The sequence below is a fragment of the Chenopodium quinoa genome, unplaced genomic scaffold, assembly GCF_001683475.1.
Source record: "Chenopodium quinoa cultivar QQ74 unplaced genomic scaffold, ASM168347v1, whole genome shotgun sequence".
Classification (NCBI taxonomy): domain Eukaryota; kingdom Viridiplantae; phylum Streptophyta; class Magnoliopsida; order Caryophyllales; family Amaranthaceae; genus Chenopodium; species Chenopodium quinoa.
The window spans coordinates 1,712,184-1,727,968 of NW_018742238.1; the positions used below are offsets into that span (position 1 = coordinate 1,712,184).

Below are 15,785 nucleotides of genomic sequence, written 5' to 3' on the forward strand. Positions count from 1 at the left end.
AAGCCAAAAACAGATAACCAAAGGGGACTCAAGTAAGGCAGAATTTCCCAGAACAACAACACATAACATCAACCATCAACAACAAAATCATTGAAAAATCAACAAAGATTAGGGTTCAGAAATTACGCTGCAAAATTAGTTAGGAGGGATGTAGTATTGTGGGTAGTAAATCTGCAAGTATGCCATATAAACATCACCAGGCTCCATACTAATAGGATGCCCAGATCTGATGCGTTTTGCACAAGAGGATGGCCCAACAGTACTCCCGCCTTCGACCTCAGGGGACTCAAAAGGCTGCACAACCTCTCCAGCCACCAAATCTACTAGGGTTGTCTCCCTAGTTTCAGATCCGACATCACCCACCTAAACAACACCTTCAGGGGCCCCCACAACAGCCAATTCTCCTCCTTCACAACAATTTCGACTAGATCTAAGGCTGTAGGTGGTTTATCTTCAACCTTAGGGTCGCAAACCTCCTTTGGTTTCTCCTTGTCATCACTTAGTTTCGCACCTCAGATCTTCCTCCTTGCAATGAGTGAAGCGCGGCGCACTGGTTTTATGCACCCAATTCCTCACTGAGGAATGTATCTAGTGGCTTGAGAGCAATTCTTAGCCTTAGACCTACCGGATTCGAGTGACTCATAGCAGAAAAGGTCAAGAGTGTCGTCGTTTGGAGTGGTCATATTGAAGAATAGAGAGAAACAAGGACTGAAATGGAGGAGAGAGTGTGGAGGAAACCCAGAAAGTGAAGAGAGAGAGAGAGGGGGTGAGATCGGCTGAGAAGAAAGAGGGGGAAAGAAAAATTCTAGGGTTTGCGGTTTTATTCTGGAGAATTCTCCAAAAAAATTAAGAACCCAACTATCTTCATTGATGAATTGAATGCGGAAGCATTCAATGGTGGTGGTTGGGAAGATGTAGAATTTAAATGGGTGGGGGTAATTTTGGTGGGAAGTGTTAGGTTAATTAATCTAATAATGTGATATGATTATTAGTATAAGTAAGTTGGGAAAAAAAAAGTAAGGGTATTTTGGTCAAATTCCACCCAAAACTTACTAAATAAGGAAAGAGAAAAAAATGTTGCAAGTAATGTGAACCATCTGTTTTAGGAAATTGTTGCAAGTAACAAGAACTGGAGGTAGCATTAATATTCTTATATAAATTTAGGAAATTTTAGAAAATAACACCACAAAAAGTCACGATTTTGGTTATAAAAAAAATGATTATAACACCACAAAAAAAAACCCAAAAAATTGATTTTACCACCACCTAGTGGATGTCGTCCAAAAAACCGTTTGAAGACCCCACCAAGTACACGTGTCACTTGTATATTGGTTTAAAAAAATAAAATAAAGGAAAAAAAAAACCTTAAACCCTAAGCCAGCCACCAAGCCCACCACCGCAGCCCCTACATCACACCGTCGGAAGCTCCACTACCAGAACCTCCCCTTTACAGCCGAAACCACCGACACCCCCTCCCTTTTATGTCCAGTTGCCCACCGTCGAAAGTACCCACACCCTGAAACACCAAGCCCCGATTTGGTTTGGGTTTCGGATTTCGGATTCTAAGTACGAGTTAGGGTTCAGGTGAGCGTGAGAGGGGTTTTTGGGGTCTAGGTGAGAGCTGGGATGGGATCTGAGCGGTCGCAGGCGAGGGTTGGGATTTGCCGGCGGTCGCCAGATGTTTGCGGGTGTGGATTTGCGGTTACATGGGCGAGGGTGGAGATTAGGGTCCGGCGATAGGCGAAGGGGGATGGGGAAAAGGTGCCAGTGGTAGGATGGAGAAGGGGAACGGGCCGCCGACGGTGGGATTGGGAGAGAGCTGCTGGCTGTGGAGGTTGCCAGTGGTGGCTGGGTTTGGGTTTAGGGAATTTTATTTTTTTTTTTTGTGAACCAATGCTACACTGACACGTGTACGTGGTGGGTCCCACTTACAAATTCCATCCAAGAATCCGTTAAGTGGTGGTGAAATCAATTTTTGGAGTTTTTTTTTTTTGTGGTGTTATAATAAAAGTTTTTTATTGGTGGTGTTATTTTCTAAAATTTCCATAAATCTATGATTTTTTAAAACTTTGTTAAGTTAGATAAGGAGAAGGAGGCCTACCGGGTTGAAACCTTTCACAAATCCACTCTACCCGGATATGCGAATTAGCCCCTTGATTTTATATTTCCTTAAACAAAGGTAAATAAGAAGACCTCCATAAAACCATGGTGTAAAGATAACCTTTAAAAGAGTAGAAAAGCCATCACAACCATGACCACTCCAAACGACGACACTCCTGGCCTTTAAAAGAGTAGAAAAGCCATCATTTGCGGGCTTGGGCGGGTAGCAGGTAGCGGGCCGGGCTTATGCTTATTTTTTTGTCCAACGGGCTTTTTGTAGCAAACCCGAACCCTTTTATGCGGGCTTGATACTTTGTCCATGCCCGCTTATTAAACGGGTCGGGTTTGCCCACGGGCTAACCGGCCTTAAAATTTTTGTTTTATTTTTTATAACACTAATTAATCTTTTTATTATTTACCTGTGCTAAAATTATTTTGGTAGAGTTGTCTTAAAATTTTTTGTTCACAAATGATAATAGAATTAAAAAAAAAAGGTTGAAATTATGACATATGTTATAAATATATGAAAGAAAAAACTTATTTAATAATTGTTAATGATAATATATAAAATTAAAATAAATAATTGTAACTAACAAAAGTTTATAGTCTCTTTGTATTTATTTTCTAAAATACACGAAGTATGTCATAATTAACTAACTAAATAAAATTATTAAAATATTATTATAATTATAAACGGGCCGGACGGACTAGCCCACGATACATATTTTCTTGTCCATACCCGTCCATTAATATTAACGGGTCAGGCCTAACCCCTTCCCAAATATCCAATTTTTTTCTAAAAGGTTGTCCAAGCCTGTCCTTTTTGCAGGCCGGGTTCGCCCATGAACAGCTCTACACTCAACCTATCGTGGCATCTCTGTACTGGATAACTCCTCCGTCAAATCAATCCCCCTTACACAACAGTCCGTTACGCTAACCTTAGCGCACCAAACGTGCAACTCTTGATTCCAACAAATATATACCCCACTGTCCCACGATATAAAAATTAAAAATTTAATCACAACATAAATTAAAAATTTAATTAATTAAAAAAAATTAAAAAAATCCCGTTAAAAAAAAAAGAAATGAAATTCTCTTGCCAAAAAAAAAAAAACAGTTTCCATTTTATACAGCTCTTGTTCTCTCTCTCTCTCTATCTGCGTCTTTCTCTCTCATCAAAGCCCTAGATTCTCTCTCCATTTCTCTCTCCTCTTTTCTTCCACTCTCACAGCTGTTGTTACTACTTCACTCACAAGACAAAAAATATGGTATAATTTTCTTCCTTTTTTCTGATTTATGATTATTTTTGAAATCTAGGGTTTGTTATTTTCATTTTGATTTTTGGAATTATGCTTTTTATTTCATCTTTCGTTGTTCGATCTGGAATTTGCTGACAGATTTGTTTTGAATTATTGGATTTATTTTTCTGGATGTTAGCGTTTTTGTTACGCGGATTTTTATGAGTAATTATGATAATTTTCTGATCTGATAGTTTTTTTATTTTTTGAATTTGGAAATTGATAGCTTCTTATGAACTGGGGAATCAAGGGAATGTGTTTATTTTTGTGTTATGTTTATTACAATTTTTTATGTAATATTTTTGGTGTATGATGTTTTGGATTGAGTACAACATAACCTAGGATCTGTAATTTAGTTGAGTAAATCGTGTTGATTGGAAATGGGTAGCTTGAGCAGCTAAATTTCGGAGGATTGTCTTAAATATGCTTGACTAAATGAATTTATTGATTGGATGTGGTGGAATTCAACAAACTTAATGAGTTTCGCGATAATAAGCGTGTAGATTAATGGGTTTTAGCTAGATGTGATGATTTTGGACTTTTGGTAGGATGTTGTTTGGATGTCTTGAAAATAGCTCACATGAGTATGTGAAATTCATGATGAGAAAATTCGGTACATAGAATTGCCGGATGCTTATTGTATGGATTTCATCATCTTGAGGAACCTATGACTAGAATGTTGTTGATGGTAGAGTGTAACCAAGGAAAGACTATTCAATTTCCCAAAGGTTATCTTGTGTTGTAAAGGTCTTTGTTAAAGGATTGTGCAGTTGTTGGTTTGATATGCTTTGATGGGCTGAAATGGCAGAGGTTGTTTCCCCTGGTGAATGAGTTTGGTTGCTGATGACCTACTGTGTTTTGTGCTGTCTGGGTTTCTGTTGAAATGGTTGATGGGGTTGTTACCTTGTCGCTTTGCTTTAATGGGTTGAGTGTCGTAGTGAGTTGGGGTTACTGAACTACTGATGCCACCTCTTATGGTTTTTGGATTTCTTTTGATTCCTTGCATGTGTAACACTTTGTGTTCTATAGGCGAGGCTCCATATCTGGTGGGTAGTGAATGAGTTTTAACTTTGTGCTGTCTCCCCTTCTAATTTGTTCGTGTTATCAAAATATTCTGAGGAATCAGTTTTGCCATGTTTTGAGTGCTGACAACAGTGAAGAGCTCACTTGCAGAATTTCTGGTGTATTGAAATGTTTTTGGTTTCTCAATGTGAGCAGAGTAAGTTTATATTAATTGTGAATTTAGTTTGAAGATTTCCAGGATTGTATTGGTGACAAATTGAGTGAAAGAATGGGCAGAGAGCTTTAGTTTACTAAAAAGCTATTGGTGCAGTCAAGTAATAACCTAAACCATTACACGATATGTTCGGTGATAGAGGAATTTGTATTATGCTTATGCTTCTCTATGATACGAATATGGACGATTGATATTAATTTCTCCTTTGATCGCCCTTTTTAAGAAAATAAAATTATTCAAAGTTCTTTATAAGCGTTCAAAGTAGTTCTGCATCGAATTTTTCATGTGGATGGAGCCGAGTTCACTTAATTAATGTATTGATTCCTAGCCAGCAGCACTGCTTTCAATTTCTCAGTGTTTTCATCTTGGATACAATGCATTCTTTCTTTGAGCAGCTCCAGTTTATGTCAATTGTAACTTTTCGGGCTATATAACTGCTGTAAATAGATGTCAATATGTTACAAGTCAAGCTTAAAGGAAAATGAGGCTTGTAGAATGACTTTACTATGAAATGTGTGATCTTCCTTCCTGTCATCGAGACTTGGTGCTATTACTCTAACTTGTCCTCATAATTCTTTAACCTTTTTTCTTTTTGTTGACATTTTGGTTTATCTTGTCATATGGTCGTGATGTATAATTGTATATTGATATTATGTATAGGCCAATGCTGCATCAGGAATGGCAGTTGATGACGAGTGCAAGCTCAAATTTTTAGAGCTTAAGTCGAAAAGGACTTACCGCTTCATAATTTTTAAGATTGAAGAAAAGCAAAAGCAGGTAATTGTGGAAAAGGTTGGTGAGCCTAATCAAAGCTACGAAGATTTCACTGCAAGCATTCCTGCTGATGAGTGCAGATACGCAGTCTATGATTTTGATTTTGTGACTGCAGAGAATTGCCAAAAGAGCAGGATCTTTTTCATTGCATGGTAATTTCTCATCAGCCATAATAAAACACTCAGTAAAGTTGTTTTTCTGTGATTGACTGTATTAACCCTCATTATTACTACTTTGCTTGGAAAGGTCCCCTGACAATGCTAAGGTGAGAAGCAAGATGATTTATGCAAGCTCAAAGGACAGGTTCAAGAGAGAGCTAGATGGTATTCAAGTTGAGCTCCAAGCAACTGATCCTTCTGAGATGGATTTGGATGTTATTAAAAGCCGTGCTGCGTAATGCACTCTCCATGTTTCAGCTGCTTTCGTTGAGTGTTATCCATACAGTCCACTTTACCTATGTTTAAATGTTAATACCTTTTAAGGGGCAATAGAACTTGCTTACATATAATATTTGATGGTTGTCGCAGTGTAATACTGATGTCTTTTTTCTTATGCTTCAGTAATTTCGGAAAATACATTGATGATTGTGTTATTTGTGGGATTTCACACTAGTGAGCCTAGCTTCGATATGTATGCTTCGGCTATCTGTTTTGTGTATTCCTTTCTGGGGTGAACTGTGAACATGTCCTCTGATTTGAAATGGAGGACCACTTTTCTGTATCACTAATCCTTGAAATCTTTTGGCTATTGCTGATTTATGGTGCTCTTGGTCTTCTTTGTCTATTGTTTTGTTTCTTATTCGCTGCTCTTAATTTGCGATTTTTGTTGTTTTCTTCATAGTGATCCCTCAAGTTGTAATAGTTTGTTGTGTGGTTGTAAATGGTTACTTGACCTTCCCCGATTACCTTCTGTTAAAGGAGTTTTGTTGGTTGAGTTAGGGCACTCTGACCCTGCTTGGTCAGCCATGGTCCACCTCCTATTGGCCCTATTTACGATGACTTCTAAACTACCTGCCTGACTAGTGGCTGCCTCCCCCCACCCCCTTACCCCACCCCACCCCACCTCCACAAACCACTGGTGGAGCCGTGGAAGGGCTTATCGGTTATCGGCCTTATCGCCCCTCCATTTCTTGTTCTTGGAAAAGGAATTATGATTAGGTTACTAGGCAAAGAAGAGAAATAGGAGTGTAAGAGTATGGATGATTTTTCTTTTCTTTTTATTTTTCTTTTACCTAAATGTTCGTATTTGACTATTTGTAGTGAAATAAAATGTTTTATTTCTATGAATTCGATACGCTGTAGATCCTGGGATAGAGTAAGGTATGATATATTGATGTGTCTAGGCATCTACAGAAAAAAAAGATCAGTAACCATTGAGTTGTTGGAGGGCTTCCGCTACTACTGCTAGTGGTTTTACAATCTTTGATAATTATGCTTTAAAACGATAATACATTTGGCTATGTTTCACTTAATGCCAATAACCTATTATGTTTTTTGTGACTCGATCTACTGAAAAAATGTATGATCCATCCATGCCCCTAATAGAAAGTTTTACTCACACCCCTAAAATTGGTTTATCTGTCTTGATGCTTAATTGAGTTAATTCACATGGGTTATGAAATTTTACTTATTTTAAAATAATAAAAAGGGTATTATACAGAGTATTGTCTATAAATAGAGTTTTGCCTTCACCCTTCAGAGACATTCTAGGTCTAGAAGTATTATCTAATGTCTATAGATAGACATTAGATAATACTTCTATTATCTAATAGACGATATAAGACCTCGACACCTCGTATAACCTAAATAAATAATTTTAAAAAAAAATAAAAAAGAAAAATAATCCTATAAAAACAGAGTAATAGCTTTGCAGGTATTAACTCAATTGAGCAATCCTTTAATTATCATATTTTAAATACTGATAATGCATTCCCTCAATAAAAATTAGAAAAAAAAAAGAAAGAAATGAAAAAAGCTATATTTTATTAATTTTAATTAATCAACACTTAATAGAGTATTGTATAGAAACCAAAAGAAACGAGGAAAAATGAAAAATACAGGAATAATGTATTCAAAACTATGTGATATAATTTTGTGTATAAATGTACTATCTATGATGATGAATCAATTAATTCATATGTAGATCTTTTGAAGGTCCTTGATGCAGTCTGATGATCAACTACCCAGCTTTCTCTTGTAATACTCTTCATAGTTGATACTGGAACCAAGCATAGTCCTTTACTTTGTAGGTCACTTTGCCTCTCTGCATCACCCTGTCACGCGAAAATTTGAAGGATCAGATTCTTTAGTGTTAGAATTACTTATGTCCGGATTTAGTTGTCACTTGTCACATTACTAGTGGAATCACATCATCAACGTGACTGTTAATTAGGAGGGTGCTTAATTCATCAATGAACAATCTAATTCAGAAAATTTGTTTTAGTGCAGGGTGTACCTGAAACTGTGCTTGAAGTGCTGACCTAAGCTCAAAATATGATATGCTTAGCCTCTGAAATAACAAGTTCATAAACTACTTATACATCACTTGTTAAAATCTTAATTTTAAACTATTAGTCTCTTTTCATTTATTTAATTAAAAAATACCCGAATTTCTTGATGAATTATTTTGATATAGATACAAGCCTCTTGAAGAACTGAAGCAGTATCCGTCTGCATTTTTTGGTGGCCATAATTAGTACCAATGCATTTTAATTATGCGACGTAAATATTAATAAATGGTTTTATGTATTGTAGGCCTTATGAAGTGCGGAGTAATTTTGTTTGACTGACCTTTCCGTAAGGAGATACAAGTTCTTGAAGAGCAGAAATTTTTTCGCTTAACTTTTGGCTTCTCTTAACTGGTGCCTGCATCTTTAGTATACATTGATAAACCAAGTTGTGTTATTTCATGAATTGTAAATCACACATATAATGATATGTTACATTTCTTAAAAGCCTCCGGACATCCTTCACCTCACACTCGAGTTTTAGATTCTGTTAGTAGTTTGTCATATACAAATGTAATTTATACTAGTAAACAATAGGAAAAGGAAGGAATTTACATCTATAGTCACCTTGTATTTTCTTGTATCGACAAATTGTTCGATCACCTTTCTTTTCTTATTAGCTCTCAATGCTTCAAGGCTTGCCTTGTTACCGAGAACACTATTTCTTTGTGCAAGTTTAGCCCCGGTAACACTTTTTCTAACATCTTTAATTGTCTGAAATAGAGATATAGACCAAGAAATAAATGTCAACTGTTAATATTCTTAAGCATAGATTTGTATAACATCATAACAAAAGGGTATGAAAAATAAGACAGAAAGTCATACAGGTTTGTAAGGTTGAGCCAAAAGAATGTCATTCTTAATAGAGTCATCACAAGGTAAGTTCCAACGATAATCCAACAAATGAGGAGGAGTTGCAAGGCTGAGATTTTCTATTGGTGTAGGCATCAACGATGAATATGCAACTGAAAATTCGAGTACACAACAATAGAGTGAGTCATAGTTGATATACCTCTTCGAAATAGACCAAACTCCGGGAACTTAAGGATAAAATTGTAATTTCACTAGAAAAAACCCTCCATCCCTTTTCTTAGTGACATAAAAAGTGGGTCGTGGACTCGTGATGCCATACAAATTTTATACATATACACTTCCACGACGAGAAAGAATGTAATTTTTAAAATTAAGACCGGAATTTGCATATTTTATGCCTTCTTCTGGAGATGGCTAATTTTTTTCAGTAAAACCCGAGCACATTGGTAATTGAGCGGTAAAATGTGCTCCTCAAAAACACTTAATCAGTGTCAAAACTTAGGTAAGATTGATGACATTTAAAAATAAAAGATGACTTACCTCACCTTATATTAGTAGAAATTTATGTTTTGTACGTAAAGAATAAACTACATTTGACAAATAATAATTAAGCATACACTAATTACAGAATCTATGCATAATTAGAAATTATAAAAGAAATTACTGAACCTGGTGAAATGTACGAAAATTGCGAGGGAACATCCATGCTTCCATAATTAATTTGCTGCATATAATCATTCTCAATTCCAGTTCCAATATAACCATTGTTATTGCTGCATTAGTATTAAAATATTTGTTAATCAATCCTCTGTATTTTAATTTTTTTTTTTTTTTGGTAATGTCAAATGTGATTCAATATGTAAATGAAGAAACATACATGTTACTGCCCATCATCATAGAGAACTCTGAGTTGGAAGATTGAAATCCATCAATCGATTCGCCTAGGAAAATATATGTTAAAATGTTCATAAAAAACATGATCAAATATACGTAAAAGTTCAAAAAATATAGATGCAATGTACCAAGATTGTGGTTTTGTAAGCACTTCATCTCGTTACACACAAACCTTGAAGCTGATAAGCAACACAAGAAAGTGTGGATGATCATAATTATTAAGCCTGTTTTATGTGAAGTTTAATTAGTGAATAAAAATGCAAGTATATAGGGAGGCATAATTTTGACTCTTGTGTGGCAAAAGGGTATCTTTGAGTAAAGCAACATCTAATTTCCTTACTAAGAGAGTTGTATTATTATAGGTTAATTAATGCGTGAAAACAACTTGAAACGTCTGTTTTTCTAAATTTAGTTTTTCAATTAGAGAGTAGTTGGGGTTGCTCTTGGCTAATTTCATGTTACTTTTACTTGATTAAGGTTTTATTTTTCACATTTTGACTTAAATTTAGAAGATTAAATGTGAATAGTGGTTTATATTATGTAAATTAGTTCATTGTTGAGATATTTATATGAATGATTCCAAGTTTAATCAATGTAATATTTGAAATTAATCCTTGTTTTTGAGTATTTAATGAAAGGGTAACTTTTTTTTTACAATATTTATATTCTCTATTAGCTAATATACACTTATGTAATGACCCCAAAAAGACCCAACAAACACTACTAAAAAAATTTCTTTGAATTAGCTTATGAGGGTCCCCTTTGAGATCATTCTTGAACAATCAAAGCTGGAGAATAATTTTATTAGATGGGTAAGGCTTGGAATTAGTATTCATATATTAATTAAAATTCCTTGATATATATAGTTTAAGATTTATAGTAGTAGTAATTTATTAAGCTGTTTACGTGTTTTTTTTATTGGATTTCAAGTAGCTCACGAGTAGATTCGCTTGACTAATATATTAAAAGGCGTTTCTAAGAACATCTATGTGCCACGTAGACCCCCTCATTTTGCCACGTCACTACTCAACTCCTCAATATTCCACGTCATCCACTCAACTCCTTAATATGCCACGTCATCCACACAACCAACAATACTCCATGTTGTCTCAATTATATTGAAAAAAATATATGGATGAGAAGGTTCGATCACTTGACCTCTTTAAAAAAAAGTAATTGTATAACCATCTAGGCTAATCATTAATTATGCTTTAACATTGCACAATAAATAATATTATACTACAAATTATTGAAGACACATACTATATACAAACTATTAGATGCTTTTATAAATTATTAGTTGCACAACTATAAAAGTAGTAACTCGGGGCAACGCTGGGGCTACTCACTAATGAGTGCTTAAAAAATACCGTACTTGTTCAACTTAAATACATAACAAATGTCATGTAAAAATACAATAGATGCATTATAATGAAATCTAAATAATTGGACCTGATGTTTGCTTTCCCTAGCCTACTAATCAAAACAGGATGCATTACATCTTTTCTTGTAATATGAGTTTGAATCACAAGGTTAATGTCATTAAGCAATGCTCAAGATAAAGAATCATCACCATTTGCTATTAAGCTCACAACAAACAAGAATTAAATAAATCACCTTTTTTTTTTTTTTACAGAAATTATTTGTTTTGATGTTTTTAAAATGGAAAATTACATTCGTTAGGGCAGCGCTTTAATCCCCAATGATTATGGATAGTCACTTTAAATTTAACAGAGAAGTGTAGGTGGATACACACTTGTATATGTTCTATCTTTTTTTTTTTTTTTTATTTATTAATTTTTTTTTATTGTTATTATTAAAGTAAGGAACACTAAAAAAAAGATATTAGGAGACCCTCCTCATGAGTGAAACTTCTAATGCAAACTTTCCTCATGAGTGAAAATCATAATGCATTGAAAACAAAAGTAGGAAACAAACTAGAGTTGTACTCTGTGGCAAAGTTCTATGTTCAAAATATCACTAACTAAATGACCAACAATAGCTATTCACTTATCTTTTCTATTAGCCTCACGATAGATATGTTGAGTACTCTACTTTTCAAAATTATTGGGAAGAGAATGCATGCAATAGTATGGTTAAGAGAGTTAAATACTCTATTTGTAGTCTCGAGTGAGCTAGCCTCCTTTTTAGACCGTTGTAAAAAAAAAAAAAAAAAAAAAAAAATTGCATGCAATATAGTAATATGATCAATCTGCCGTTAATTACCATAATGTCGTCACCATCAATAAAAACATCTTGTTCAATCTTAAGAAGGATGCCCTTGTCGAGAGCAAATACTCCATCTATGAAAGTTTTAGTGTCATCATGAGATTGTGCGCCCTCAGTAAAGTTCAGTACTATCTCGTGTGATGACTCCCACGGTAGCTGAGGCATCAAATAATCAAAGTTGAGTTTGAAGAAATGGTGGGTGGTATACCCCAAGTTAATGATGGGTGGAAACTCAAGAATTGATATCTCATGGAGTGGAAGGTAATGTTGAGAATTTTTATAATGCCTCTCATTGAACTTTCGATAATAGATATTAGAGTCCTTTTCTAAGCTAAAGAGGATAGAAGGCTAGAAGCTAATACCTAAGTCTAAATTTACTCAGTTTGGCCAATTATCGATTTAAAGATGAGTCATTTTCAACTTTCCATGTACACATTATCCCAGTATTTCTTTGTCCATCAAAAGCTAAGAAAAACCAAAAGCATGTTAGTAAAATTGGTCTCCACTTATATTACAATTATAAAAGTTCCACAGATTGAAATATGGATGCATAGCATTACTAACACATAGACACACATATAACACCCTGAAATAGTCAGACTTGATTTACTAACTCCTTTACATATTAGTTGCAACTTTTGTCATTTCAAGGTGCTATACATTAATTGCAACTTTTCATTTTTTTTCCCTTTTTAGTAAGTTTTTTTAAATAAAATTACCAAAATATCCTTACTTAATATTTCAAAAACACAATTAACTCACTAAATTATAACTCATTAAAATAATAAGCTTACTTAATTAACATAAATATTTTCATCCAATTTAATTCACCCAAAACCAGATTCAATCAACAATCAACATAAATTCAAAAAAATCATTCAACTTCCATCAATCTTCATCCTAGCTCCACGAACTCATCCAACCACCACTTTCAATGTTGTCGCCACCTCTAGCCACCACTTTCAATGGCGCCACCACTGAACACCACCTTTGATTTCGCCACCTCTGATCACCGGCCCTTCCTCCAGTGTTCCTATCTCCCTCTCTCTCTCTCTCTTCAAATCGTTTAGATCTGACGGTTTGGAGGTGGGTGGGCTGAATCGGGTGGTTAGGGTCATATTTTCAGGTTGATTTAGGGCAAATTTCGGGAAGTATGTTTGAATCTAGATGGTATAAAGCTGATTTCGAGTGGGTTAGGGCTAGTATCGGGAGGGTTAAGATCGAGTGGATAGGATTGTTTTGGGCAGTTTACAGCTAATTTCAGGGTGGTTTAAGGGCAAGTAGGAGGGGGGGGGGAGGGTTTAGGGTGGTTGGTTGGTTTCTGGATGGTCTAGGGAGGAGTGAGGGTGGTTTCGAGGTGGTTCATGATGATGGGGTGGGTTTCGAGTTGGTTCAGGGTGACAACAGGTTGGATTTTACAGTGAATGAAGCTGGTTTAAGGGTGGTTTAGACTTTAGGGTAGGGAGTAGTTTTCATGGGTGAGTGAGGCTGGTTTCGGCTAGTTTAAGTTGAGAGATGAATTTCGCGGTGGTTCTTTGAGGTGGTTCATGTGAGTTGGTTTTTTTTAGGGTGGTTCATGATTGAATGATGGTGGGTTCGAGTTGGTTTTGAGTAGGGTAGGTTCGTGGTGGCTATAGGATATAGGTGGTGCTGATGAGAGTGGTGGTGGACTGGTGGTGGTATTTGAATTATTAAACATCCCCACTCTCTCTTACCCTTAATTGTATATCATTAAATTCATTAATTACACATTATTAAATTACACATTATGAAATTACACATTAAATTCAAAGTTGCAACTAACTTGAAACGGAAGTAATAAATGAAAGACATTTTTTACGACAGTTAAACTCCCATTCCTAGAAGGAAAATTGTGCTTCTCAAATTACTCGCAAATTCCAAAAGATTTGGGAAAGAGTATAGAAAAGGTTCAAATCAAACCGCAAAAGAAGGCATAATAGCAAAATTTGAGAATAGTGCCTACATTAATATCAAAAACACTGAAAGAGCTCTCCCAAATTGAAATCAAACCTGAGCCCTGGTAATTATGTTTCACAATACACTAAGAAACAGCTCATATCTATAACTTAAAACATCGCAGCATTACGACAGGGATTACTCCTAATAGAAGAAACCAAGCACTTTGCCTCCAACGTTCTTTCTTCTAGCCTCTTCGTGATCCATGATACCAGCAGATGTAGTCAACACAATGTATCCGAACTGAAATAAACCCATTGTATTAGAAATTATTGTAGCACTCTAAAACAGAGCAAACATTTCACACACAGATATAGGCAATATATCATACCTCAATGAGGATAAAACAATGGAAAAACAATGTACACACCAAAAGACATCAAAAGGATAACACAATGGTCAAAACATGCAAGTATAAAAGAGAAAAAGCACCCGTTTTGAAATTGTTATATGACAGGCCAAAACAAACATGTTACCAAAAAAAGCCTCCTTATTAACATCCGGGTTCCCAAAAACACCCCAGTGATGTGCTTAATAGTTATAACACAGGCAAGCCTCATAAAATAATGCACACTGTTCAAGTAGATTCATTAGCTAACCTGTCTTGAAGGAAGAAGTCTAGCAGTCCATGACTCAATCTCCTTAACACCGACATCAAAACGAGGACTAATGACACCACACTTGTTCAACCTTCCATTCAATTCAACAACAATCTTTCCAGATCTGTGGTCATCAACATATTCGAACTCACCAATGTAACCTGAAAAGAATTCAGAACAGTCACCATTAAACACAGTTGGAAAAATCATAAGCAAGGTTGACCTCACAAGAGAGATTGGAGACAACATACCGTGCTTTTGCATAACAATAAGAAACTTAATGATCACTTTGGATGAGGGCCGGATGAGGACCTGACGTTTTCCTCGCTTCTCAGCATTATACATTGTCTTGAGAGCATCATTAAGCACACTGACCCTCACCATAGCTGCTCAATACAGGCTGCAATAGCAGAGTAAGCATGTTAGCTGTATTATCCAGTTCAATTCAATAAGCAACAGCATCCCACTTGTTACTTATCCTAACTCCATATTATACATTAGTTATCTATCAAACTTAATCTTAACTCCATACTATACATACATAATCGATCAAACTTATCCTAACTCCATACTATACATACGTAATCGATCAAACTATGCTATTCGGAACACCCAATATGTTCTAATTTGCACACACTCATTATTCTGTATTCCCTCATCCCATTTTCATTAATCAAAGAAAGTATCTAATTACTAATCCCATCACACAAATAGTGAACCGAAAGCAATTCACTCTGCTTAATACGCACCCCGATATCATTCTAACCCAATACCACATTTCCATTATACAAGTATAATGAGATAGTATAACCCAACCCCATAAAAGCTAAGCCCTAACTTCTACAAGCAAAATACAACTTACTTCTCACCTAAATTTCAACGTTCAACAAAATTCAAGTTTCCCCAGTTGGTAAAATGAACCCTAATCTACATATCATATTCAAAGATTTAGTATTTATCAAAATCAATTAATCATTTCAACCAATTTATAAGATCTAATAAACATTCGAGATTCTCCTAAACATCACATTATACTTCAAATTACCAAAATAAACTATCAAATTATTAACAATGGGCAAAAAATAATCAATTTGACATGATTTATCTATCTTTTGCAGACCATCAAAATTAAGCATTGCAATAGAAATTACATAAAAATAAATAAATCAGAAGAACAAATTGAATGAACGTACGAGTGTAAGAAAAATGGTACCGTGACGAGAAGAAAGAGATCGTCGAGAGCGCCTCCGAGCAGGAAAAAAGAGGAGAGAGAAAGAGAGTGTGCGCTTGGAGGTATTGTGAGGGTTTTAAGAGTGGCGCATTGAAATGAAGAAACCCTAACTACTGACCTGCATTTG

General features: G+C 35.3%; 3 protein-coding genes across 4 annotated transcripts; 1 reads left to right on the top strand and 2 right to left on the bottom strand.

Annotated features, from left to right (window-relative positions):
• The first annotated feature begins 3,212 nt into the window (after window positions 1-3,212).
• On the top strand, window positions 3,213-6,165 carry LOC110735373 (actin-depolymerizing factor 4). Its single transcript, XM_021915553.1, has 3 exons — window positions 3,213-3,368; window positions 5,296-5,561; window positions 5,656-6,165. Exons 1-3 carry the CDS (start codon window positions 3,366-3,368, stop codon window positions 5,804-5,806), a joined length of 420 nt encoding a protein of 139 aa, XP_021771245.1. The 5' UTR covers window positions 3,213-3,365; the 3' UTR covers window positions 5,807-6,165.
• Window positions 6,166-6,249: 84 nt separating this feature from the next.
• Window positions 6,250-9,851, bottom strand: LOC110735364 (transcription factor bHLH111-like). Its single transcript, XM_021915541.1, has 9 exons — window positions 9,751-9,851; window positions 9,606-9,669; window positions 9,398-9,501; window positions 8,741-8,880; window positions 8,483-8,629; window positions 8,199-8,279; window positions 8,013-8,078; window positions 7,864-7,917; window positions 6,250-7,681 (listed from the first exon to the last, which is right to left on the bottom strand). The coding sequence occupies exons 1-9, from the start codon at window positions 9,833-9,835 to the stop codon at window positions 7,520-7,522; spliced, it is 903 nt and encodes a 300-aa protein (XP_021771233.1). The 5' UTR covers window positions 9,836-9,851; the 3' UTR covers window positions 6,250-7,519.
• A 3,860-nt stretch (window positions 9,852-13,711) lies between these two features.
• On the bottom strand, window positions 13,712-15,785 carry LOC110735377 (40S ribosomal protein S15a-1). Of its 2 annotated transcripts, none has more exons than XM_021915567.1 (4): window positions 15,641-15,785; window positions 14,679-14,827; window positions 14,428-14,588; window positions 13,712-14,071 (listed from the first exon to the last, which is right to left on the bottom strand). In XM_021915567.1, exons 2-4 carry the CDS (start codon window positions 14,809-14,811, stop codon window positions 13,973-13,975), a joined length of 393 nt encoding a protein of 130 aa, XP_021771259.1. In that variant the 5' UTR covers window positions 14,812-14,827; window positions 15,641-15,785; the 3' UTR covers window positions 13,712-13,972. The 2 variants fall into 2 exon arrangements, with proteins under 2 accessions (XP_021771259.1, XP_021771252.1); XM_021915560.1 differs by having other exon boundaries at window positions 15,621-15,771.